The sequence below is a fragment of the Gallus gallus genome, chromosome 9 (assembly GCF_016699485.2).
Source record: "Gallus gallus isolate bGalGal1 chromosome 9, bGalGal1.mat.broiler.GRCg7b, whole genome shotgun sequence".
Classification (NCBI taxonomy): domain Eukaryota; kingdom Metazoa; phylum Chordata; class Aves; order Galliformes; family Phasianidae; genus Gallus; species Gallus gallus.
Genome location: NC_052540.1, coordinates 1,085,911 through 1,110,848, shown reverse-complemented (window position 1 = coordinate 1,110,848; position 24,938 = coordinate 1,085,911). Strand labels below are relative to the sequence as shown.

Here is a 24,938-nt window from a genome sequence, read left to right as displayed (position 1 = left end):
GCGTAGGAGCTCCCTGCCGCTGAGGCCCCGCCCGCCCGCGGCCCCTCCCGCCCCCGACGCTGTCCTCGCACGTGCGGCCCGTCACGTGACGCGGAAGGAGGCCGGTCCCGGCGCGGAGCGGAAGTCGGCGCATCTATGGTTGCGAGGCGGGCAGAGCGCCCTCTCTTCTCTATGGTCGCTCCGCTGCCGCGGGGCCGACGGGAAGCTGGCGGACTATGTGCATTTTTCCCTCATTACCTCACAGGCGGGGAGGAGGCTGTCGGGAGCGCGGAGGACCTTCCCTCGGCCTCGCTCCAGTCCTCCACCTCCCCTCGCTGCCGCTGGCCCCGGGAAGCGCGGCTCCCGGCGGGTCCTGCCCGCCCTCCTGCCCGCCGGGCCCGCTTCTCCGGGGAGCCTCGCCCGGGCCCATGGCTCCATGAGGCGGCAGCCGGGGCGAGCGGCGGCGGCGGCGGGGCAGCAGCGGCGGCGGCGATTGGGCTGAGGAGGGGAGAGGCGGAGCGCGCCCGGCCCGGGACGGGGCAGGAGGTGGGCAGCCGCCGCTGCGCGGGTGGGGAGGGCTGCCCGGCACCGGGGCCGCGTCCCGCAGCGCCCCGCAGCGGCCGGGCCGGAGCCGGGAGCCCCGCAGGCCGGTGTCCGCCGCGCCGTGGGCCCGGCGAGGTCCGGCAGCCCGCCCGTGTGCGGCTCCGTGCCGCCGTGCCGCCCTCCAGGAGGGGTGAGCCGGGGCCGAGGGGCTGCCTTGGGCCGACCCTGCTGCCGGGACGGCGCTGGTGCACGACGAGGAGCGAGCGAGTGAGGGACGGGCGCGGCGCTCTGCTTTCCTGTGTGCGGACCGGCTGAGCGGTAACAGAATGCGTTCCTCTGCCACAGCTGCGGCGGCACAACTTTTCTTCTTCCTGTTGTCTTCGGTCCCGAAGGCAGAGCTGGGAGGAAGCGGCGTGATTCCCTTAGGTCGCGTTCGCTGTGCCCTCCGGTTGAGGGAGGGCTTTTTAAGCAGAGTGAGCAATCCGTCCCTCCGCGTGTCCCGTTGCCGCCGTGCCGGGGAGCTGCTGGGTGCAGCTGGCGCTGTGGCAGCAGCACAGAAGGAAGGGAGCTGTCGGAGCAGGGACTGCTGTGCATTTGTGTGGGTCTGGGCTTTCCCCTTTTCCGTGTACGGGCTCTGGGTTCGCAAATCAGTACTTTGTTTGGAACAGCTGCGGGATGGGCGGTGCGGTGCTTGAGGCGGCAGCCTGGTGCTCCAGGAGCTGGATGTGACTTCCAGGTCTCCGTGGTACTCTGTGCCTTTGACGTCTGCGCTTTTAGCCCTGTTTGACGGATGGGGAACTGTTTTTCCCTCCCTCGGTGTGCCCAGATCCCACAGTGATGGCGGCATTACAGTCAATAAATTCTTCCCCTGGCTGTGTGGTCCTTGAGGATCTGCATACGCTTTCCTCCCTCTGTCCCGTCCTTTCTCGTGCTGTATGAGATAGTGTTCTCTATCAGTTCTGCTTTTGCTGTGCACGTATCTGCTTTCTGTACTTACCACTTCCCTCCTCTCAGGCTGTGCTTATCTTTAGCTCTTCCTCTCCTGTGTATCTTGACCTCGCCTGTCTGCTTCTGGGCACTGCTGATTTCATTAGTCCTAGAAAGCTAATGCAGGTGCTGGCTCCTGGGGTCTGGGCTGTAGTCTGTTATTCACAGAGTGGTTGTTCAAAGCTCGTAGCTTCTCTCTGTGCCCTGCTTGAGCCGCTCTGTAGCGAGGGGGGCAGCACTGGGAGCCCAAACCCTGCAGTGTGGGCCAAGGGAATTGTCACCCTTCTGCTGATAAGGAGGAAGGGAGGTGCAGCCGTGGCTGTGAAGCAGTTTGCCATTGGCGTAGCCATTATTTGGATGGAACAGATGATCTGCAAGTTTATTTGATGAGATGTATAGTCCCAAGTCTCCTTATTTTTCCTTCCCCTTCAATTTTCCCAATTTCCCTCCCTTTATGGGAAGGCTAGTTTGCTGGTCTGCTTGTTTATTGTTGCGGTGTTTGTTTTTGTGATGAGCTGCCTGTTTTCAAAGTGTTTGGTAAACTACACCAATATCTCAGAAGCACAATTTCCTTTTGTGTATGTACTCTTTTGATTTATGTGTAGAAGTACCCATTCTGCTTGCTGGATTGGTTTTCCCTCTGTGTTGGAGGGGTGAGGCAAGTTGCATGTTGGAAGGGTTTTCTTCTGCTTTTTGTTGGAAAGGCAAAGCTGACAACTTTGATAAGCAAGGAAGCAGCTGTTGGTTTTCCAACTGGAAACTGTTTTGTGTAGTGCTGATTTTATTTCCCCCCTCCTTTCCAGGGTTCTGCAAGTGCTTCAGGCAGCAAGTTTTGAAGCAGGATGGGAAAAAGACGCTGTGTTCCTCCCCTTGAGCCCAAGCTGGCAGCTGGCTGTTGTGGGGTAAAGAAGCCCAAGTTGTCCGGGAGCGGAACGCACAGTCATGGGAATCAGGCCACAACTGTACCAGGCTCCAGTTCAGGTCCTCTTCAGAACCACCAGCACACAGATGGGAATAATGGAAGGGAGAACGTATCTGACTTGACTTTGGGCCCAGGAAATTCCCCAATTACTCGAATGAATCCCACTTCAGGAGCTCTGAGCCCACTTACTCGGCCCAATGGAACTGCCAATAGCACCAAGAACCTGGTGGTGACAGCGGAGATGTGCTGCTACTGCTTTGATGTACTCTACTGTCATCTCTACGGTTTCCCTCAGCCACGACTTCCTCGATTTACCAATGACCCCTAGTGAGTAAATTGTGTGTGGGAGGAAAGCGGAGAAAGCAGCACTCAGAGCTGTGATGGTGTTGGGGTGCTGGGGTGGGCGGCAGGGTTTTCTCTGGGGAGAGGGAGAATTGGTGCGTGGGGAGGAAGGGGACGTTCTGCTCGGCCTACCAGGCACAGAAAGGATGCCCTGTAGCTGTGAGAAAGAGTAAAGATATTCTCTTGAAGTTCTTGCTGGATTTGAGTGGAACTCTGAAGAGTGGTGTTCAAGTGAGAATAGGCCTAGTCCTACAGGCAAGCTGGGCAGATATATGAGGAGTTACAGTGCTTTTTTGGCTCGTGGTCTGATGCACTGCATGAGACCATCCGTGCTTTTATTGAGGAGTGCAAATCCACCTCATGATAACACTGCTGCTGCTGGCTTCCTTCGTTGTAAGGCTTCTTGCTCTGCAAGTAATTAACCACACCATGCCTTAATAAAATTCTACTAAAACAACTGAAGCTGAAATTAAACAGTTGACAGAAAACAACAAAATAATGTAATTAGTTTGAAGAGCGTTCTGCTTCTGATACCAGGCACTGAGGACGAGGGAAGAGACTTTCTTCTGCTAGCAGATTGGGGAAGGAGGGAAGTAAGCAGTTGAAGCAAGTTTCTGGCTGATCCCGAAACAACAGCTGAGCTAGAGAGAATTGGACAAGGACACGCACAAGGGTGTGTTCTGCTACCCAAGCTAATGGGTTTAGTAGGGAGGGGAATCAAACATTTTCAAGTTGTGGAACTGAAAAACTGACCATTATTGAGATGGTGCTGGCTGGACGGTATGGGCAGAAATTGGGAGTTCACTTTCAAGGATGATAGCAAGGTTAAGAAGAAAGGAAATGGGTATGAGAAGAAGCAAGGAGCAGGATTTATGAAAGCTACCTGGCATTTCACTTTGGTGAGATTTACCTAACGTTTATCTGAAGGCTGAATGTGTGGGTGTGGAAACGTTAATGTCATTAAAATGTTTGGATGAAGAATTACATGGGAAACATCAATGACGAATAGAACTTCTGATGCCCCTCGAGGGGCTACCTCCAGAACAACAGAGCAAATAGGAAGGTGTTGCCACCCTTAATTTAAATTAATGAATTTTAAATTGATGTAAAGGAACAACAGCTTAAGGAGGTCAAGGACTTTTCCTTGCAGTGAACGTCTCCCCACCTTACTGGCTGTCACTGTGGAGTCAGATGTAGGTTGTGTATCCATGCAGTTATTATCCCAGCAGGATTATAGGTACATGCTCTGAATGCTACTGCAGGCTAAGCTGTTTAATGTTGTAAGAACAAGTGAATGGAGACAGACTCGGGATTGGAGTACAGAATAGCTGTAGGGCATCCCCAGACTGAAATGTTTCTACTGATGTTTCTCATACCTAAACTAATTGTTGTTTTCTAAAAGGAGCATATTTGTTTATTTTGTTGCTTGAAATGGTGGTGGCATTCTGTTCTGTAGTCAGTAAGAGATTATTTTTTATATGGCTTCATTATTTTGGCATTAAATTACATTTCTGCTGATGAGCTTCACAAGGGGCCTTGTTTCAGAAATGTTGGCTGTTTGAATTGTGAGCCCCCATTTGAGAAGTTAAAATTCATTGAGCGTTCCAGTGCTGATCATTTTGAAGGCCTTTAAATCATCACTCTGAAGCAAAACCAAAGATATATACACCAGAAGTCCCTCAGGAGAGACAGGAAGGAGACTGTTGATGGAAGGAACAGAGAGCTGCCCAGGTTTCTCCTGAGCTGTTCCTCAGATAGCAGACCTATCGGTGCCAAACCCTGAAGACAGTGGTTGTGATGGTTGGGATCCTGAATAAGGAGTGTGATGTCATAACTGTGACTGTTATGGTTTAGAGTCTGCTGTAAATGCTAGTTATCCAGAGAGGGTGCACACATGGGTGGTGGTGGTGGTGGTTGTGGTGGTGCCAATGGGTACCTGTGGGCACAGCACCTTGTACACACCTTAACACTGATGTTCGCAGATGGGTGTAGAAAAGGTGGCTTGCAAGAATCAGAGTCAGCTCTGAATTAACTTGGCAAATGAAAGAAAGTATTACCTTTGTTATTCGACTTACTGAGAAAATGATGATTTTGAAATAGTTAATTGGTTACTTCTTTGACTTTAGAACTTTTGTTTTGTTTTCAGAACAAAACCAGTTTGTTCCAAAGTTCTGTAGCATGCAAGTTCCTAGTTGCCATGCAAGAAAAATAACATACATGCATTGTGAAGTCTGTACTACAACAGTGCTTTCTGTAATGTGAGCTTCCAACAGTGTACTGCTTCCAACAGCCTGCGTTTTGCTACTTTAACTCCCATTGTAGCTGTCTGCTCCTGGAGCTGCTCTGTACTCAGCACAGCCCGCTTGCAGCACAGTGCCTGGGTAGGGGGCTGCGGCCAGAGGGAAGTGGTTGCCCTGAGCTGACCAGAGTATGGCTGCAAAGGATCAAAAAGTGGTCTTGAGTGCATGCGGGCAAAAGATTATTGAGATTTCTCTTAAGATGTAAAGGAAATGCACTTTTCTGGAATGGGCTGTGAAACAATTCTTGTCATCAGCGCCTGTAATTTGCTAAAAGCATTTATTCCTCACATTAAGAAACAGTGTCTTTTATATGGTGAAAAACGAAAGCAGTGCAATTTTATCGACATGTTTGAAATGATATACGTTCTTTATGCCTCGGTTGTTATGACCACAGTCAAAACCTGTTAAAAATGAGATCTTTTTAAATATGATGGCCTCCTGGATGTAATTGTCTTGTCCTTCCTGGTGATGTCTCTTCTATTATAGATGTAGGAAGCTGTGTCACAGTTCACTGGAAACTTTTTTAAAGTGGAAAGAGGTGAATTGGAAATGTGAACCTGTGATGTGAATCCAAGAAGAGAAGGAACTTACATTTGTATTCTGTTAGCAGTGCTTTTCATCTTCTCCCTTCCTTTTCTGTTTGGGCAAAGTAATTGTTCCAAAAGTTTAATTAGATTAAGCTAAACTCTCACCAAGCTTGTGACAATAATGAGTCTCAGAAATCTCCTTTGTAAGCTTACTGTCTTTTTTTTTTTAACTGTAAGCTTTCTAATGTATTTTCTTAGCTCTTTTTCTGTTTTCTGTTTCAATATATGGTGGTTGGATGAAAATAGAGAGGAATGATATCCTGAAAGTACCTTGAAGTGTAGCTGGAAAATGAGAGCAGTAACTCCTCTGCCTTGGTCAAGGAGCCACGAAGTGGCTGATGGTTGCTGTTGGTTGCTGAAGAACATTGCCACTTCCTCTGTGGGCAAAGTACTTCACAATTACCACCTGAAGACTGTTTGCTGTTTAGGGTGGCATTTCTGCAGTTGGTCACAGCTGGTAACTAGATCCCAAATGCTGGGTTTATGCTGTGATCTTGTCTTGTGGTGCTGTTGTTGCTCCGGGTAACAGCACTGGACATTGCTTTGTCACTGCAAGTTATAAAAGGTTCTGATTTTTAAGATGTTAGAAGCTGTTGCCTGTGTTTGAGAAATCATCCCCTCTCCATGCTGATTTTGCTTTCCGAACAGAATCTCTCCATACTTTTTGTGTCACTTACTGCAAAAACACATTGCTTCAAGAATTTGAGGAAATTTATTGTTCATGCTTTGATGTAGAATCAGTCCTGCCTTCATGTTTTAGAACTCTTGGTAATATCTATTTGTCACAAAAAGCTTTTCTTAACATTGCATGTTTTCCTATCATATCATCGTGAAGTCCAACAGAAATCCACACGCTTGGTGTCACCGATGACCAACTTTCTCCTTTATGTTTGAGTTTGTTTGAATTCTGAGCAACCACTTCTTGCATTCGATACTCTGTAATCTGAAAAAGTAAGCTCAGCTACCCTGTTTTTACCATTAGATCAGCATCATCGGTTGCCTTGCATGATTTTCCAGCTGTTCCGACATTTTTGTAGAGCTCCAGCCACCATTATCCTTTCTTTCCTGTTTCTCTCTCCAGCTGTTTGCAATTTCACTCCCTTCTGTACAAGTGAACTTTTTGCCCCTGGTATTCACTGTTGTCTTTATCTGTTTACCTCTTTGCAGAGCTCTTTTAAATACTGCTGTAAAGAATTTCATGTTTTCTGAAGGTTTTATTGTGGTTGTCAGCTTAATAGATTGAAATGAGCTTGCTGACTTTGAGAATCTACTGCTATGCCTGTAGATCTATGAGTAGATGGGGAAAATGCATTTTTGGGGTCAGAACAATACAGCGGTTTTATACTTCTCCTGTAAACCTGAATTATAGATGGTTTGTAGATTGCAAACTGTTCAAGGCCTTTCATTTTCAAGGGTGCTACAAATGAGTAATCTAATTTTCATCACCTGTATGAGTTTTGGTTGTCCTGTAGGCTACCAGATGCTGTTAAGTGAGGCCATTACTCACAGAACTTAATGAGTGGGGTCAAATCTTACTCATAAGAAAATTGTGTGGTCTAGAAAGGAAGGTGTTGGTGGAGATAAGGAAGCGTGCTGGAAAGGTGTGGGGATAAATGGATTTTGCATGTGGAAGTGTCTTTTTCATTTACATTTCTAGACGGCAGGTTAAGAAGGCATGCCTGATAGGATTTATTACAGAGAGGATGAGAAAGGAAGCGTGTGCATACAAGCTCTTCTGTGCCTGTTGTCTCCCCTGAAAGGTCTGTCTCTAGAGGCTGAAGTATTTCCTGTTTCTTGCCTTTTCAGTCCACTCTTTGTGACGTGGAAGACGGGGCGAGACAAGCGGCTTCGTGGCTGTATCGGGACCTTTTCAGCCATGAATCTTCACTCAGGACTCAGGGAATACACATTAACCAGGTAACTGTTGAAAATTAAATAAACCTGAAAATAGTTTAATTTGCTGAGGATCTATGAGGATTCAAAGTTAAGTTATTTTATTGGATTAACGTAGTTAATTTTAATACGCTTCACAGCAAAATGGACGTGAGAATTGTGTGATATTTAGGTGGAGGTAATGTATCAGGATGTAGGGGAATATATTTGCACCAGGTGAATTTTGGTCAGTGTTTTATAGCTAATATTGAATCTGCCTTATATCCTAACAGTTTTGATGTGTCATGTATCCCCTGACTTACTGCAAGTCTTTCCACTTGCAGTAAGTGGAAGACAGCATCAGGAGGCTTGTAACTAGTGTTATGAATAGGTGCAAATCACTTTATCTGCTGTGGCAAATAAAAAAAATACATATTTCACAGAGGTATAATCAACAGGGGCATAACTGAGCATCTGAGGGTTTTACTGAGTGTTCAGATGAGGCAATATATCTTCTCTTCCCTTAGTGCACTTAAGGACAGCCGATTTCCACCCCTGACCCGCGAGGAGCTGCCCAAACTCTTCTGCTCTGTCTCCCTCCTCACTAACTTTGAGGATGCCAGTGACTACTTGGACTGGGAGGTGAGAACAGGTGCATTTGGAACTCTGCATCACTCGTTCCGTTCGGGTTCGGGTTAGTACATAGTGATGTGTCTCCTTCGTTACAAGGGTGTATGGGGAACCAAACTGGGGATAGAAACATGGGGCTGGGAAACTAGAAGGGAGGAGGATGATGGGCTTATATGATATTGACTGGGAGGGGATCTGAGTGGCAGTGGAAGTGGCAAAGAAAGTATTTTATGGGTAAAAGCCTGGGAAGTGCTTTGATGCTGTAAACAGAAATCAGGAATAAAAGATAGCTGAAACCTAACATATAAGAAATGTTTAGGACATTTTACATAGAAGTATGCTTAGCTCAAGGAATATTAAGTAGGCTTTGTGGTTGGGCTAGCTTAGATATGATTCTTTGTTAGATTCTTGTCTTGCTGGACCAGTGGGAGATGGCAAACTGTCAGACTTCTAAGGAAACTTTCTTTCAGAGAGGTGGCAGGGAGAGGCTGGTAGTAGAGAAATGCACAGTGTTGCATGAGTGACAAACCAATCATTAACTTAGTGGTAGCAAACACCTCTTATTTGGCTATTCATTTCCATCTATAGGTTGGGATCCATGGGATCAGAATAGAGTTCATCAATGAGAAAGGTGTCAAACGCACAGCCACGTATTTACCTGAGGTTGCTAAGGAACAAGGTGGGTTTGAGATGACAGCTAAACATGCCAGTATGCTGTGTCACAGAATTGGGTAACATAAATCTGTGGATTTTGGGTTTGGATTGCAATGCTTTCCTCATAGTGGTGCCTTGGATCCACCAGACTTAATCTGGATAACTGACACCTGATACAGCTGCTGTTGGGTTTTCATCTGGCCTTTCTCTCATCCCACATCTGTGCACAGTTTTATCTTAGTGTAAAAAATGTTTTAGGGCTTAAGAAATAGAGGATCTCAAAATATGGAACTTCCAGCTTCATTTAGCATTGCATCTTTCCTCTTCTATGTTTCTTCCACCAACTAGGATAACTGCAGACTGCACAGTACCAACAGGAGAGTTCCTTTCCTCCTCATTGTTGCTAAAGTAGCATCCTCCAGATGAGGGCAGGAAACAGGGCCCCTCTGGAGCACACTTCCCACTCAAATATAGTAGCGGTCACCATGGTAACTGCTCAAAATATTGCCTCCTTTCCTCCACCTAGCAGAGTGGAGTGGTCGCATCCTCCTGGCTCTGGGGCAAAAGACTAAGGTAGGAATTTTAACTCTGATCTCTCACATAGCAGTGCACTGTGCTATCACTAGAGCATCAGGCTGATCCCAATTTGTCTGTGTAAAGCTAAGTATTACCTTACTTTAAGTCTTAAGAGCTAAAACTGAGTGGCACGTGATAAAACAGTCTGGCGTCTCTGCAACAGAGGCAAGGCACGGACCTTTGTAAGAAGAGAGGTCATATGGAAAAGATGGGATTACTGTTTTTATAGACACTGCAATTCAAATATGAGTTAAAAGGGGTTGGCATGTGCAGGTAGTGTGCATGCGTAAGATCATATATGTCCAGTTTGGCACTGGTATTTCTAAAGTTCAGAGTTTCCTGTTTAGTTTGCTTCTCTAGCGGCCTTTTAATGCATCTCCTCTCTTCTTCAGACATCATTTTTATATTGAAAAATATCCCTTGTTTTTCTTTTTCGTTAGACTGGGATCAGATCCAGACCATAGACTCCTTACTCAGGAAAGGTGGCTTTAAGGCTCCGATTACCAATGACTTTAGGAAAACGATTAAGCTTACCAGGTAAGGTGATGTATTTGTTGCCTTTAAGTTTTATTTCATGGTGTTTTGTGGATGATTCAATTTATTTGTGCCAGGTGTATGTCTTCAGGCTTCTATCAGGTGATAGGTAGAGGCTGAAAGACAAAATCACCAATTCTACCTGTTAGGCAGATAATGTATATGGAATGAAGTGTAACGTGTTCAGTCTGTGCAGGATTCAAGTTAGAATTTTCAGAAAGCTGTCGCTATTTTTTAACGCAGTCATCAGATCAAAAGAAGCAGAACACTGCAAGTTTATTAAAAGGTTGATTCTTCTGTACTTTTACAACAGACTTCCTTCTCTCAACTTGCTGATCTGTGGGGGGTGTAGCTATTTGAAGGTGATAGCTGTCTTCCAGCTTACATCTGGCTGATTTTTAGGGTTTGCTTGTTTTTCTACACTCCCAGCTATTGGCTTCAGCTCCCCTCGTTAATAAAAATCTTGACATTTCGGTTTTGTGTAGAAACACAGTATTTTGTCTCATTGTTCTCCATGTCTGGAGTAAAGAGGTAGGTAGGTGTGGGGCTCTTTTGTTTTGTCGTTTTAATAAGAGGATAGGATGAGATTTTTCATTAGAAGGTGGTGTAAGCAGGAGGAGGTGTATCCCGGCGGAAGCGACTCAGTGCAATTCACAGCTGCTTTGAAGTTCTTTCGTGCAGTGTGCTTAGAAGTGCCTTTGGGGATCTGTTTTCTCAGGAGGGACTTCATGTTTTGTGAATTCTGATTGTACAACATGGACTGAATGACATGTACCCTATAGTAAATCTTTTACCCAGCTCTGCATCATCTGCTTTCACCAGCTTTCAAGAATGAACGTCAGCCGAGAAGTAAATAATAGTTGAATACTATCAGTTTGGTCTCTGAAACTTTGAGTCTTCACTTCCAGCAAACTTTTCATGCCCCCATTTTTTTTTTCTCTGCAGGAAGTAGATAAAAAAAAGAATACAGGTTGATCGTTTGTTTCCTGTATGCCACTTCAGGAGTCCTCTTTGTTATGATTATCTTGAACAGGGCTTAATTTTTGGTACACTAAAGCTAAATAAAGCTTAGGAAGTTTATCCAGACTATTGCATAAGGTGATGGAAAAGTAGCTGTTGAAGTTAGTGGGTGTCTCCTTATTTATCATTGTTGGGGATGATCCAAAAGGTGATGTGGGATGAACGTATTTAGTCCGGTCCACGCGGCTTGATCTCTCTGGGCTGAATGTGGCTCTGGGCAGCCTGGTCTAGTGATTGGTGACCCTGCACATAGTAGGGGGGTTGAAACTCGATGATCATTATGGTCCTTTTCAACCCAGGCCATTCTATGATTCTTTCCATTTTTTATTCCGATGCTGTTTCCACAGGTACCGCAGTGAGAAGGTGACAATCAGTTACGCGGAATATATGGCCTCTCGTCAGCATTGTTTCCAGAATGGCACTCTTCATGCCCCTCCCCTCTACAATCATTACTCCTGACACACGGCTGCATGACCAGTCCCACCCCCCAGTTGCTGCCAACGGCTACGACATCATCGGGGCAGACGCCTCTTCTTCCTGGTCCAGTTACTTCTATTACTGCACCATTTTATGATGCTAGCTTCCGTTGCCAAGTCTGCCTTCCAGCTGACCTGGGGGGAGGATGAGAGCATGACAGAACTTCAGGGGCCCAAGCCTTATCTCAGCCTTCCCTCCCAGTGGGGATTTAGCTGGATTGGAGCTCCATGCCTACGAACTGTCGTGAGGTGCAGAAGACCTCTAGGAGTGAAAGTGCCACTTCAGACCAACCTGTTTGCGTGTGTTACCGACACTCTGGAAGCCTGAGTTGTTCGTTATGAAAGCCCCCCAGATCAAGTAGGAGCATTCCCCTGGCAGCCTGGGCAACGGAGTCCAATAAAACATTTTTTAGGTTCTTTTTAATTTTTTTTTAACCTCTGGTATCTGTTGTGTACCAAGAGCTGATTGCTGTCCCCGCGCATCACGGGTGGACGTTACAATACAGAGAGGGTTAAACATCTGGATAGCACCCCATCCTCACAGACAGAAAGCATTTAAAGATGTGAAAATCCTTTGGATGGTATTGCTGATGAATCCATTATTTAAGTAAGCCCTAGAAGGCTCTAATCCTCAGATCCCGCTGTAGATGGATTCTCTAGAACTCCTTTTGGTTTACAGTTTGCTGGGTTTTTAGGTGGTGCTTTGTAATGTAGCCTGCTATGAAATAGAATGCAGTTTTGCCTGTAGGAGAGCAAATTGTCATGCTGTGTACATGAAGGACAAGGTAACTTGAGTGTACCCTGGACAATCTTTGCTGTTACTACCCTGTTTTGTGTCAAGAATTTTTAAGAAAGCCTGATTGGGGGTGGGGAGGGGTTGGCAGGGAATAGACTGTAGTCATACAAGGGAGACAAGTGACTGAAATTTCTTTAGAAAACTGTCTTGGGGACCTTCCTTTTCATAGGACAGCCACTTTCTTGAGTGTGACTATCAATCTTGAGATTTGTCAGTATTCTGGTCTATGGCGGGCCTGTGTAGTTTCGCTGGTCATATATTGTACAGCTCTTTCATTACCACATCAGGGCAATGAGCGGGGAAACCTGTATCACCTGAACTGTATGACACTCGCGTGCATTCTGTATTTCTTCTCCTATCGTTGATTGCAAGAAATACTCTGTTCTAAGAGGAAGGTATGTTCTCCAGTTGTTGTTTGGCAGTGTCGTTAAGGGACACCCTGTCAGTGAGGTTACTGGAATTCCAACTGTAAATTCAGAAACATTTCTGGAGGGTCAGCAATGATCAGGAAAGACAATACAAGTGTATATTAGAGTGGTGGCTATTTGGTCACACGTAGCTTTAGAGTTTTCTTGTGTGGTAATAGTGGCTTTTAAAATTGGCTGGTGTTCTGGGCCTGAAATTCTCTCAGGCAGGGAATGAGGCTGGTAGGAAGCTCAGGACTGCGTGCTGCTGCTCCTTCTGGTCCTAGAGAAGAAAACAGGCCTGTGTGGTTTTGCTTCGCGGTGGTGTCCTGTCCTGCTGCTGCTGGAGGAGAGAGACGTGAGGGAAAGGAGGGAGCCCTGTTCTGGGTAACTGTGCAATACTGACCCAGCTTTCCTCCTGTACTGGGTCATTCTGATAAATTGCCGCTTTTCCCTTGTGATGCTGTTGAAGAGCAATTGAAGATGAAGGGATTGTTTTGCGATTTCCTGCTGCTGAGAATAAATCGGTCTTGTTACGAACTCAAGGGGTTTGTAATCACTCTCCCAGGTGCCCCGGAGTGATGAGGGAGGATGGGGTCAGCTCTGGACAATACCATTCACCGTTCAGCTGTCAAACAGTATGATACATAGGGCTACACTCATTACTGTTCAAGTGTTCTACGTTAGAATTTAATTTCATAAAGGTTTAAAAATAGCAAAAAAAATGGTGCTAAAACTTCACCCCTGAGCACGCTCAGTGAGACTGGTCATGCAGGCATATAGTGCCAGGCTTCTCCACTCTTTGTTTCCTTTTCAAGCATTTGCCCTGTTCTGCGTCTTCACCAGTGTATAGTGTTTTCCTGATTTCATTTTATTTGAATAGGGGATGACGAAGGGATGGGGTGGGGAAGGGTGGCTGTCATTTTTAAAGAACAGAATTTTAGGGTTGATGACATGGTTGGATAAGCTTGAAGTGGGCTAGGTGGTTTGGCACTGGGGAGGCCTTATCCTCTCCCACTTCCATTTCCCTGTTCAGTCTGGATTAAAAAAAACAGCAACAAAAAAGCCTCTAACTATGTACTGTGTTCTTGTCTTGCTGCAGTGAGAAGAGAAGCTAGCAAATCAGAACCACTGGTCTGCTGTGTTAGAAACAGGCCCTCTCAGCTTTACTCCCATAAGGGTCCAGCTATGAAATCAGTTGAAAAGTGTGTCGATTAGTGAAATTAGCTCAGAAAAATGTATGACAAGGACAGGTGGTCTCAGGAAATAATCCCATTTCTAGATCATTACGTGGCAGCTATGCATAAGGATGAAAGGAGTGAACTAGAAACAAAATGCACTTTGATTTGCCTCCTGATGGAGGTAACAAAAATCAGTGATTCACTAACTTTTCTGTGGTTACTTTGTGGGGACAGCAGGTCAGAACTACTCCCTCTAAAGCAATTGTCACCTGGTTTGATCTGGATTTAACTCATCCTTAGAAGCAAGTGCCTTTTGGTCTAGAAGGGCTTATTCTCATGACAACCACAGCTGAGAAATAATCTCACTGCAAGCATGAATTGTCTTTGTTTTACAGCAAATACAGGAGAATGTCTTTGATCACTGGAGTCTGTCAGTGTTGGAATGTTTCCACTGTGAGGTTCTTAAACTTCTTTTCATGTTTAATAGCCAATCTCAACTGAGATCTCTTCAGTCTGGGAAGGTTTTATGGTCAAAATATCACATATCTACAATTTATAAGAACTTAAAACAAATTCTGTAAGAAATCTAAGAGATGGTTTTAACCTTTGCACAGGATAATTTGTTTTCGTAGTACATTAACCTACATCTGCAGTCTTCACTGACTATTAGTGCTGTTTTCTGTTTGTATTCTGGAAACTACATGTCATTTTGTTTTGAGTTATTTTGGGGTTAATTTATTTCCTTAAAGCAGGAGACCTCTTTTGACCTTCAGTGCAGAGATGTCAGACCAATTCTTTGTATTACACTTGGTTGCCTCCTACCTATATAATAACTTCTGAGTGTAAATAATTGAACTCTATCCTCTAATGAAGTATTGTAGAGAATAAATCATAATGGAAAAAAAAAAGTTTGTATTGTCCTCTTTACAGTTTCTTACAGCATTTATGGGACAAGAAAAAATCTTTCTCATCTACAAAGCTGGATAACGCACTGTATGTATAAATGGCAAGCCCATTACGTGTTCAGAACCAGGGGAGTTGCCAAACTGCTATCATAGCTGTCTGGAAACATAAAGACAGGCTTTTTAGGAGAAGTGAGGAGAAATAGTAGGAAAATTAAACAGAAATACTAAAATTATTCTAGTAGTAATTATACAGCAAAGAATCTGCATTCCAAAATAACATAGACTCGATGATAACTCCGTTACTTATCCTGATGGTGGAACATAGAGCCCGTGGATGTTGAATTCTGTAGCACACTAAAAATCATGGATCTGTACATCTGGCTTACGGTACCCTAAGTGTGCTTTGGTTTTGGTCTTTTAAAATGAATTAAAGAAAAAAGAGATGATATGTACTTCACAGGTCCTTGAGTGATCTTAAATACAAACCAACTTTATTTTGGGAAAAAGTACTTCTAGATTCTTGCTAAATACTGTAACGATTGCTTTGGGACAGGATCGGTTGTGTACAAACAGACATCTTTTGGCTTTTTGCTTACCTCTGGTTTAAATGTTTTTCTGTATGTTTACAGGCTACTGCTGCTGACTGATGTATGGCAGATGTGTTGTTCAAGGTTCCGTATTTCACACCGGTGGTTCTCAGGGGCTGCAGCCCTGGTATCAGGGAGGAATGAGTGTGAGAGGAAAAAGGAAATCAATGAACTATATATCTGAAGAGGGAGAGCAGTTCTGAGTTCAACGTCCCCGAGAAGCTTGCTCACTTCAGGGCAACTCCAAAGCATGCACTTTAGCAATTACATTTCCTTGGAAGATTTAAGATAATGCAAGAATTTATTTTTTGTAAGTCCCTTATGCACTGTGAGGAGTGAGTTAAGGAGTCTGTAGCTACCACGACCTACAGGTGACTTGTACGTCCTGATGTCAAGCACAAAACTAACAACTGCTGCTGTTACGTGCCCCGATAAGCTATCACTTATACTTTCTCATGTGCTCTTTTAACTAGGGTACACTGCTCTATTTTTTGTATCGTTTTATGGCATATATGTTTTTCCTTACTTAATTTTTCTTTTGGTTTCACATTTCTTGTGAGATTCTTGTCTGCACATTGCTTCCACGGCTGCAGGAACCCTCAGCAGCTCACAGTGGAGGTGAGCTCAGGCAGAAGGAAGTGCTGAAATAGCTCCATCCAAGCTCAGCATTGGAATACCAGGATTGTTCTCCAGAAAGCACTTCCTTCTGGTTTTACTTCTGCTTGGGGGGGGGAAAAAAAAAGAGAGAGAGAGAGAGACAATTAATGAGTGATTCAGCACTGATAAAAAACTCTAAAAACAAATGACAGAGCACCTGGGAGAAATCTCTACAAGATATTTCAGATGAATAACACTTGAGCGTTTTTATTCCTAGCAGAAAATAGAGATTTATTTTTGCAGATTTATTTTTGGTTTATATGAAGAGGTATCTAATTATGATTGAGAAATGCCATGTCTCAAAGACAACAATTAAAGCCAGAACACATTACTCAGTGCTATTAATATGCACGCTGACCTCTGTGTGTGGTGAGTATTGCTCTCAAACTGAATTATATACAGCACAGCCAGTTGAGAGTGTGCTTAGATATCATATATGTATTTTGAAAAATCAACGCTGTGTCAAAGCCAGTTTTGCATTCAGGTTGTTATCATTTTGGGGTATGAATGTAATTTTGTATTGCTCTTATGTTCATTCACTACATTTTTATTATCCAATTTTAAAGGGAATCGATAAATGAAAGTGAGATTATATGAAAACTTTGGGTATTTATACTTCAAGAACACATTTTAAAAAAACCAACGTGTAAATCCTGTGCAATAATGGCTATTTTGACACCAATTTTTCTAAGCGGGGGATTTTGCTCATGGATTTTGATGTAGCACATGTTAGAAATGTTGCTGACAATGGGAACAGATTAAGGTCTCAGTGTTCTGATCTCATTACCTTCAGTCAAAACCTGCTTTCTAAAAAAAAAAGCCAGTCACTGACACACACACACACACACACACACACACACACACACTAGGTAGATAATTACTGCTACAAGGCTTCCGAGCTGCTAGGAAGGTAAGGTAGGTAAGGTCTGTTCTGCTGGTGAGTTGGAAGGCATTAGGAAGTACAGCAACGCTGATAACTGAACATATTTGTTATTAGATATTCCTATATTTTACTACACAGATGTTTAGCTAAAGGTGTTTTGGGTTTTTTGTTGTTGTTGTTTCGTGTGTGTGCGTGTGTGTTGTTACTGTGTTTGTGCAGTCAGTTGTTAGTGGGTCTGTTCTTAAACTGAGGGAAGGAAGAAATTGCTGTAGTGGGTCTACCTAACAAACCACCAATGTCCCAAACCCTGCAATGGTCAGTATTTTCTGCCCCAGACTATGCAACAGTAGGCTCATGTCTAAAACCTGAGACCAAAACCAAATATGGCAGTGGCAGTGAGTCATTACCCACCACCACAGCTTCCTTGGCTGTACCTTTATGCTCTTGCAGGTATGTGGCTTTCCCTGAATGGTTTCAGTTTTCATGTACTTAAGTAGGAGAGATCACTGGGGAACAACAAAAGTTAAATTTGTAACTGAGACTGCAAGCTACCTACTACTTGAGATCATGATGTTCTGAGGAGACAGGTTATGTGAGACGCCATTGGGATTCCAAATGATTTTAAAAGGCTACTCTCATCAATCTGGAGTGGATTTCCTTGTTTTCTTGTAAACATAATTGAAATAGCCTCATTCACTTGATGGTCTGAGATATTTCTATGCTATCTTCCCGAATGTCTTTCTGTTTGTACTACTTAGCTAATTCGTTTTCAGTTAGCTTCTCTGCCACGCTCGTATAGCGTTAACAAACATTAAGGACCGAAGACCTGATCCTGTAGCTCCTGGTAGAGCACACACTGGCTGTGCCCCTCCCCCAGGGCGCAGGAAGCACTGCAGCTGGCACAGAAGTGAGCTCAGGAGAGCAGGAGTGGCCTCAACAGTAAATCCTCCAGCTATCTATTTCTGCATTTCTTTAAGGGCACGGGATGACATTGTACAGTCTGCTAAGATGATTACTGTAAGTCTTAAGCTTGTTGGGCACTTTCATGTGCATCCCCCAGGGAACGTAGTACCATGCACATTACTTTGCTGGCCATCCTCCAACAGTGTCAGGAGGAATCCAGTCATTTCCAGCCTGCTTGAAGCTTTCGGGGGTCTACAGATTACTCCTGGGTAGCCCAAAGAAGGCAATTTCCTTCCCAGAGCGTGCTGCTATTGCTATCCATGCTCCTTCCCACCACACTTCCATGTATTTACCATAGTGAGACAGATGTAATGCTGGCATGGGTAGTTTCCTGGAGACATCGTTTGCTGCCTTCATTCCGAGGCAGCAAAATGGAGGTGCACAGAGCTCAAAGCGCACTGTGATGTGCAGTCAGGCAGGTGGAGGTGCACCTGCAGCTCCCACTTAACTGTGCGTGACTGTGTGAGCGCAGCAGCTCCTCCTCTGGGTTTGTCTGTGCGAAAGCACAGCTGTATGGTTTCCCTCAGCGGTCCCCCTGGAGGAAGCAGATGCTCTCTTGGATCGGGGTTCATCGGTTCGTGTGTTTGTAAGACTTCGGGCCTAAAAGCTCTCGTTCACCCACAACCGCCTGCCCTGCCACTCACACACACACACCCGCAAGGTCCGCCCCCGCCCGCTCCTGTCAGCGCAGCTCCCCCTGGCGGGCGCCGGGACTCAATGCGCTGCACTTCCGGCCGCCGGGTCTTCTGCTTCCGGGCGCCGCGTCTTCCATTTCCGGGTGAGGCAATGGCGGCGGGTGGCAGCGACCCGAGGACTGCAGATGTGGAAGAGGACGCCTCGCAGCTCGTCTTCCCCAAAGGTGCGCGGCGGGAGGGGGTGGGAGCGGCCGCCGTGCAGAGCCCTGAGGAGCACTGAGGCGTGCGGCCGCGGATCTCCTCGGTGGGCTTCGGGAGCAGCGGTGCTGCGTCCTGAGGGAGGCCGCGGCTGCTGGGGGTACGGGCGCCCTTCGTGCTGTAGGCTGCATGCGTGTGTACAGGAGGGAAGCAATTCTTCGCAGCCGGTTACAGCTGCAGGTTCTTGGTGTTGGTGTAACCTGTATTTTTTGATCCACGTTTCTTTTGACATTACAACATTGGTGCCCTTTGGAAGCTGGCTGTCTGGAGCCTGAGTGATAACTCAGCACGCTAACAACGGGCTGAATAATTATTTAGTAGAACACAAAACAAAAACAGAGCTTTATAAACAAGTGCTGAAGGGCCCCTGGGTTTCTGATAGTGTCCAGTGCCAGCAGTCTGCCGCTATTTTGAGCGCACAAGGCCTATCTTAGCATGCAGTTTGCTTTAAGAACACGTCGGAGGTCTTCCAAGACCGTGGGTATCAGCCGTGGGTGGATGTTGCATTGCTAAATATTTTCTTCTTAAAAGAAATCATACACTACTTAAGTTCTGCCGAAACTGTGTGAAGAAAACACTGCAAAAATATGTCAGAAAGCCAGAAGTTTGGGGCTGCAAATGTAAAAAGCGTGGTCAAACAGACAAGTGGGTTGGGTGGCTGCTCAGAACAGTGTCATTTTTATCTGTTTTCAACGTGGAATTCTGCCCAGTCCTTGGGGAAAGGACAGCACACTCTGCTGTTGTTATTTCCTATAGTTCAGGCATACACACAACACAGTGGACTTTTTAATCAGAGCTCTACTACTTTTAATGCTGACATTTGCTTGTTCACATGTAGAATTCGAGACTGCAGAAACTCTGCTGAATTCAGAAGTGCATATGCTTCTTGAGCATCGCAAGCAACAGAACGAGAGTGCAGAAGATGAGCAGGAGCTGTCAGAAGTCTTCATGAAGACTCTGAATTACACAGCACGCTTCAGCCGCTTCAAAAACCGCGAGACCATCGCCAGTGTCCGTAGGTGGGCGGAAGGTTTAGGAATTTGATATGTAACGTCAGTGTTGTTTTATGGAAGTGAGGTTTAGCGATGCTTCCTGATTTGGACCCCTTTCTGGAGAGGCAAGAAATTTGGTCTTCGTGTTTTGAGGAGCATTGTGCTGGGTCTCAGTTGGGCTTGCTGAACCTCTTTGTTTTCCTTGTTTAAAAGACAGCACGTTTCAGTGAGTGGGAGGGTTTTCTAGGCTATTTGTAGCGTAATTCTGGGGTCTTCCCACAGCTGTGACTTTGTTTTTACCTATTCAATTATGTAATAGATATTTCTTCCTTCAAAGAACTTGAATGCAGTGTCAAAAAGTGGAGTGAAATGGAGAGTTGTCTGGTATCTGTTTGGTTTGATGCTCCTTTGCTTATCTGTCTTGCTTGGAATTTCACCAAGTTGTTGTCCTTCCTTACAGCTTGCTGCTCCAAAAAAAGCTCCATAAATTTGAATTGGCATGTTTGGCCAACTTGTGTCCTGAGACTGCTGAGGAAGCCAAAGCTTTGATTCCTAGGTGAGCATTTATTTGTCCCAAAAGGAGTGTTGTGTACTTTCCTGAGATCTAAAGCTAGCTATGGACAGATACCTTCTTCACAGTCCAGCTCTGTTGATGGGAAAACTTTCCATCTCAGTTTTACTTCACTTACCCATTGATCTGACAGTGAAGCAATCTAAATATCCCTAATGCACTTCAGAGAACATTTACTGGATTAAGAGTGATAGAATTGTAGAGTTGGAAGGGACCTTTGGAGTTGGAAGAGACCTTAAGAGACCAAATGCTCCAACTCCCCTGCAGTAAACAGGGACATCCACAGCTGGATCAGGTTGCTCAGAGCCTGGCCCAGCCTGGCCTTGAATGTCTCCAGAAGTGGGACTTCCACCACATCTCTGGGCAACAGCTTAAATTGGGGTTCTCAGCCCACTCAGCTGGGTTTGTTGTTTGTTTTTTGTTGTTGTTGGAGCAAACAACAGAGTGTCCCTATGAACCGCTGGGTGGAAAATGTACAGATGGGGCAGAGAGATATTCCAGTATCGTGTCTTGATATGTTACCTCATACCTTGAGATAGAGGAGGAATGAGACACCCATGTGAAGTACAGTTCTTTCCTTGTATGCTAAGATTTCACAGAATCATAGAATCTTTTATGTTGTACACACATTTCTTGAATACCTCCACAAAAAACGACCACCACTCCCCCGGGCAGCCTGTTCCAATACCTAACCACCCATTCTGTGAAGAAATTCTTTCTAACGTAAACCTTCATTGATGCAACTTGAGGCAGTTTCCTCACATCCTTCATAGCAAGTCTGGACTGGCTTATGAGCATGAGGCCAAGGGGTCTGGTTAAGCCTGCACCTGGGTTGCCCTTTTCATACAATGACTTGAAATCATTCCGCAGAATCATAGAATAGAATCATAGAATCGCTAAGGTTGGAAAAGACCCACAGGATCATCCAGTCCAACCATTCGCCCTTCACCAATGGTTCTCACTAAACCATGTCCCTCAACACAACATCCAAACGCTCTTTGAACACCACCAGGCTCGGTGACTCCACCACCTCTCTGGGCAGCCCATTCCAGTGCCTGACCACCCTTTCAGAGTAGTAGTAAAGTTCAGGGAAGGATGGAGTTCTGTCACATAAACAGAAGGCTCTGCATGGGTGTCTGAAATGAATTCAAAGGGGAGCAGGGAGACTGTTTCTAAAGAATTTACTGTACCCTCATTGTTCTTACCTTGCAGCCTGGAGGGGCGATTTGAAGATGAGGAATTGCAGCAGATTCTTGACGACATTCAGACCAAACGCAGCTTCCAGTACTGAAGCTGACCATCAACCCCTCCCAATGAGCAGAAAATCTGAGGACTTTGTTTCTCCACCCTGTGTACCAATCCAGCTCCCGGGCTGAGCAGTGGATGAAGGGAGCTCCAGTGTCATACACTCCAGGCGTACTGGAGATCAGTGAAGTCCTCTTGCTTTGATAAGGACACCTGCATTGTGAGGGCACTAGAACTTGAAAAAACCTTTTCTTGGTGGCTCAAATATTTGTTTCTTCCACATTCTTCTCCCCAGTTTGGGAGTTTCATACACGTCTCTGTTTTGTGGCAGAAATGTAGACCTGTCTGGTTGGTTGGTTGAGTGGGGACGCGTATTCCTGACTCCTGGAAGGAGTAACAATGCACGGAATCGAGTCCCACTGCCTTTCAAATGGTTTCATCATCATGGTGGGCTTTTACAAGCTCAACTATTTTGTATTATTGCTTAGTGTAAATTAAAATATATTTCTAACTAAGGTCCTGTGTTTTGTGAGCGTGATGTGCGTATTCTGATTCACAAAGACCTTTTCAATTAACTGGTTGGCCTGGAAGAAGGAAAACAAGTGCAGGAAGAACAGCTGGGACAAACAGCAGCATGGGTGCCAGGTGGCTGCTCTGCGGATAGGAGCGTGGAGTTCCACTGGTGCAAAAGGGAAAGAAATAGGACTACTCTGTTAGTTCAGTTCTTACTGAGCCAACAAACCACATTAACCACCACAACTGTTGCTGGATCCAGATAATCACAGCTAAGGTAGCCCGAAGCCAGGCAGCAGCAAGCGTTCCTTTGGCAGATCCCAGCAGCCCCTTTCGGCGCTGGGAAGGCCCCCCAGGCGCAGCTCCTGCTGTAACTCACATTGCCCCGCGGCCTATTTCCGTGCACGCAGCTTCTGGGCATTTTCATCTCTGAAACGCGGGCTCTCGTATTTTTACGAGAACTTCTGTCACTCAGAAGGAAAACGAGCGGAGCCGAACGCTTTGGAGCCGAAGGGAGCGGAAGGACCGAGGCTCCACGCTGAGCTCCGCGGGACGCGCCCGCTCGGCGAAGAGAGGCGGGCAGCCCTCGCGCACGCGCACGCCGCTTCGCGCTCCCAGCCGCGCGGGTCGGCTCTGAGGGCCGCCCGACTTCCGGCCGCGCAGGCGCAGACGGCGGAGCGGCGGGAGGCTCGCGGAAGCAGCGCGCGCATTCCTCCGTGCGCCTGCGCACTGCCCGCGGCCTCCCCGCCGCCGAGCGTCTTGACGTGGGGCGCGTGCGCCGCCCCTGGCGCTGGTGGGGGCAGGAAGATGGCGGCCGGCCGCGGCGGGGGATCGTGAGGCGGCGGTGGCGGCTTCCGGGGCCGGGGGGACGAGGCGAGACGAGCGGCGGGGCGCGAGGGCGCGGGGCGAGACGCCGGCTGGACGGTGAGCGCGGCTGGGCGCTGGGCGCGGGGCGGGGCGGGCGCGGGGCCCGGGGAGCGCGGTTCCCTCCGCCATTTTTAGGCCGCGGCCCAGGAGCGGGGCGGGCGGCCCGCGGAAGGCCGAGCCACGGCGGCGGCTGCGGCGGGAGGGGCTCGCGGGGCCCGGCCTCGTCCGCGGGGTGAGGCGTGTGGGGTTCGGACGTCGTGGGGTAGCGGGCAGCGCTCCGCTGCTGTGCGCTGTGCGCGGCTGCCGGGGGCCCGCCTGGAGCGCCTGTCCGGCTCCGATCGGAATCGTGCCGTTCCTCCTTGGGCCTGCGGGGTGCCGGGCTGGCACCGCTGGGAGGTGGGGCGCGGGGCGTGCTGGGCTGTGCGGGCAGGTACGGCCACGTGCGGTGCTTACCTGCCCTGGGAGGTGGGTGGGCTCCGTAAGTGTACAGCGGCCCATTCCGACGGTGGTGATTTTTCAGTAAAAATTAGTAGCAATGACCTCGTAAAGTTAGGAAAGTGTCTTTTTTTTTTTCCTCTGGAGGCAACTCGCTAAACTTGGTGAAAGTGGGCATTACTTCTCCTTTGCTGACTCTTAGATGCTTCTTTACGATTAGCTAACTGTGTGCTTTGGAATGCAGTATTTTGCAGTAGTGATACTCATGTGAGCCTTTCTGTCTTACAAACACTGCCATAGGTAAGTAGTTCTGTACCCCTGGGTCTATGCCTTATTACATCTTCAGTTGCAGTTTGTGGGTAGCGGTTGGGAATCTGTGAGCTTCAGTCCTTCATCCTTCTTGCAACAGATTTCTGTCCTTTTGTACCTGTCTTAACTCAAAGCTATTATTCCCTTAGTAGGGGCAGTCCCACATGCCTATTTGCCAGAGAGTTTACAGTATGCAGTCAGGGTTGTGTCAAAGTACTCAGGGTTTCTTCCTCCTCAACTATTTTCAGCAGAATTGAATTCTGAACGTTTTGTTAAAGTATTCTGGTATCATTTTTAATATAACAGTATGTAGTAATAAAATCTCTATTTACATTCAACTTCTTCACATCTTGTTTAGTTGTGCCGTAGTATTTCTAGCAGGTAGCTATGAAGTTTTGGTGGAAAAAAACACTTCATTTAAACAGCTACAACATGGTGAGACCGTTTTGGCACGTCTTTAATTGATTTGCTGTTAGCATTTTTGGAATTCTCTGCCCAGCTGCTCTAGAACTCGGAAGTTGGGCTTGACTTGACCTGCCTCCATGGGACTGTTTCGGAGGCTGATGGAATTACCAGATTAAGAGTCAGTTTTGATGAATAAATACTAAAAAAATTGGGGATGTGTGAAGTCTTTGAGCTATAGAGAATTAACTGATAGTGTGTATTTACCATAGGATCACAGGATGGCTTGGGTTGGAAGGGACCTGAAAGCCCAGCCAATCCCAGCCTCTGCCATGGTCAGAGATGCCTCCCCTCAGCTCAGGCTGCCCGGAGCCCATCCAGCCTGGCCCTGAGCACCTCCAGGGATGGGGCACCCACACTTCTCTGCACAGCAGTGCCACTATCTAGATGTTCTTTAATCTAATGAGTGAGTCCAGAGAAGGGCCACCAATATCATCAGAGGTCTGGAGCACCTCTCCTATGAGGAGAGGTTGAGGGAACTGGGCTTCTTTAGCTTGGAGAAGACTCTCCAGGGAGACCTCATTGCAGCCTTTCAGTACTTGAAGGGGAGGGTATAAACAGGAGGGGGAATAGCTGTTTGTGAGGGTGGATAGGACAAGGGGGAATGGTTTTAAACTGAGACAGGGGAGGTTTAGATTGGATATTAGGAGGAAGTTTTTCACACACAGGGTGGTGACGCACTGAACAGGTTGCCCAAGGAGGCTGTGGATGCCCCATCCCTGGAGGCATTCAAGGCCAGGCTGGATGTGGCTCTGGGCAGCCTGGTCTGCTGGTTGGCAACCCTGCACATAGCAGGGGTTGGAACTGGATGAGTATTGTGGTCCTTTTCAACCCAGGCCATTCTGTGATTCTA

General features: G+C 46.6%; 3 protein-coding genes and 1 long non-coding RNA gene across 13 annotated transcripts in view; 3 read left to right on the top strand and 1 right to left on the bottom strand.

Annotated features, from left to right (window-relative positions):
• The first annotated feature begins 295 nt into the window (after positions 1-295).
• Positions 296-14,711, top strand: AMMECR1L (AMMECR1 like). 4 transcript variants are annotated; one of them, XM_015277183.4, is made up of 7 exons: positions 296-525; positions 2,313-2,758; positions 7,467-7,577; positions 8,060-8,174; positions 8,751-8,841; positions 9,833-9,929; positions 11,294-14,711. In XM_015277183.4, the coding sequence occupies exons 2-7, from the start codon at positions 2,352-2,354 to the stop codon at positions 11,403-11,405; spliced, it is 933 nt and encodes a 310-aa protein (XP_015132669.1). In that variant the 5' UTR covers positions 296-525; positions 2,313-2,351; the 3' UTR covers positions 11,406-14,711. The 4 variants fall into 4 exon arrangements, with proteins under 4 accessions (XP_015132669.1, XP_015132670.1, XP_046754668.1 ...); XM_015277184.4 differs by lacking the exon at positions 296-525 and adding an exon at positions 602-840; XM_046898712.1 differs by lacking the exon at positions 296-525 and adding an exon at positions 857-995.
• Positions 9,928-18,500, bottom strand: LOC107051881. Of its 2 annotated transcripts, none has more exons than XR_005862336.2 (4): positions 18,453-18,500; positions 15,822-16,013; positions 15,305-15,419; positions 9,928-10,042 (listed from the first exon to the last, which is right to left on the bottom strand). It is a non-coding gene; the product is annotated as an uncharacterized LOC107051881 (long non-coding RNA). The 2 variants fall into 2 exon arrangements; XR_005862335.2 differs by having other exon boundaries at positions 18,092-18,473.
• Positions 18,501-18,563: 63 nt separating this feature from the next.
• POLR2D (RNA polymerase II subunit D) lies at positions 18,564-22,012 on the top strand. Its single transcript, NM_001277409.1, is given in 4 exon segments — positions 18,564-18,657; positions 19,530-19,710; positions 20,144-20,239; positions 21,467-22,012. Coding segments are annotated over 4 exon segments (429 nt in total). The 5' UTR covers positions 18,564-18,584; the 3' UTR covers positions 21,546-22,012.
• A 766-nt stretch (positions 22,013-22,778) lies between these two features.
• Positions 22,779-24,938, top strand: part of WDR33 (WD repeat domain 33) — a 61,581-nt gene continuing 59,421 nt past the window's right edge. For 5 of the 6 annotated variants that reach the window (XM_015277191.4, XM_015277188.4, XM_040706005.2 and 2 more), the window contains exon 1: positions 22,779-22,936. The gene's annotated coding sequence lies outside the window, so the exon portion shown is untranslated. Of the gene's footprint in view, positions 23,112-24,938 lie in introns of all 6 variants that reach the window. The other variant, XM_046898680.1, reaches the window with a different exon arrangement.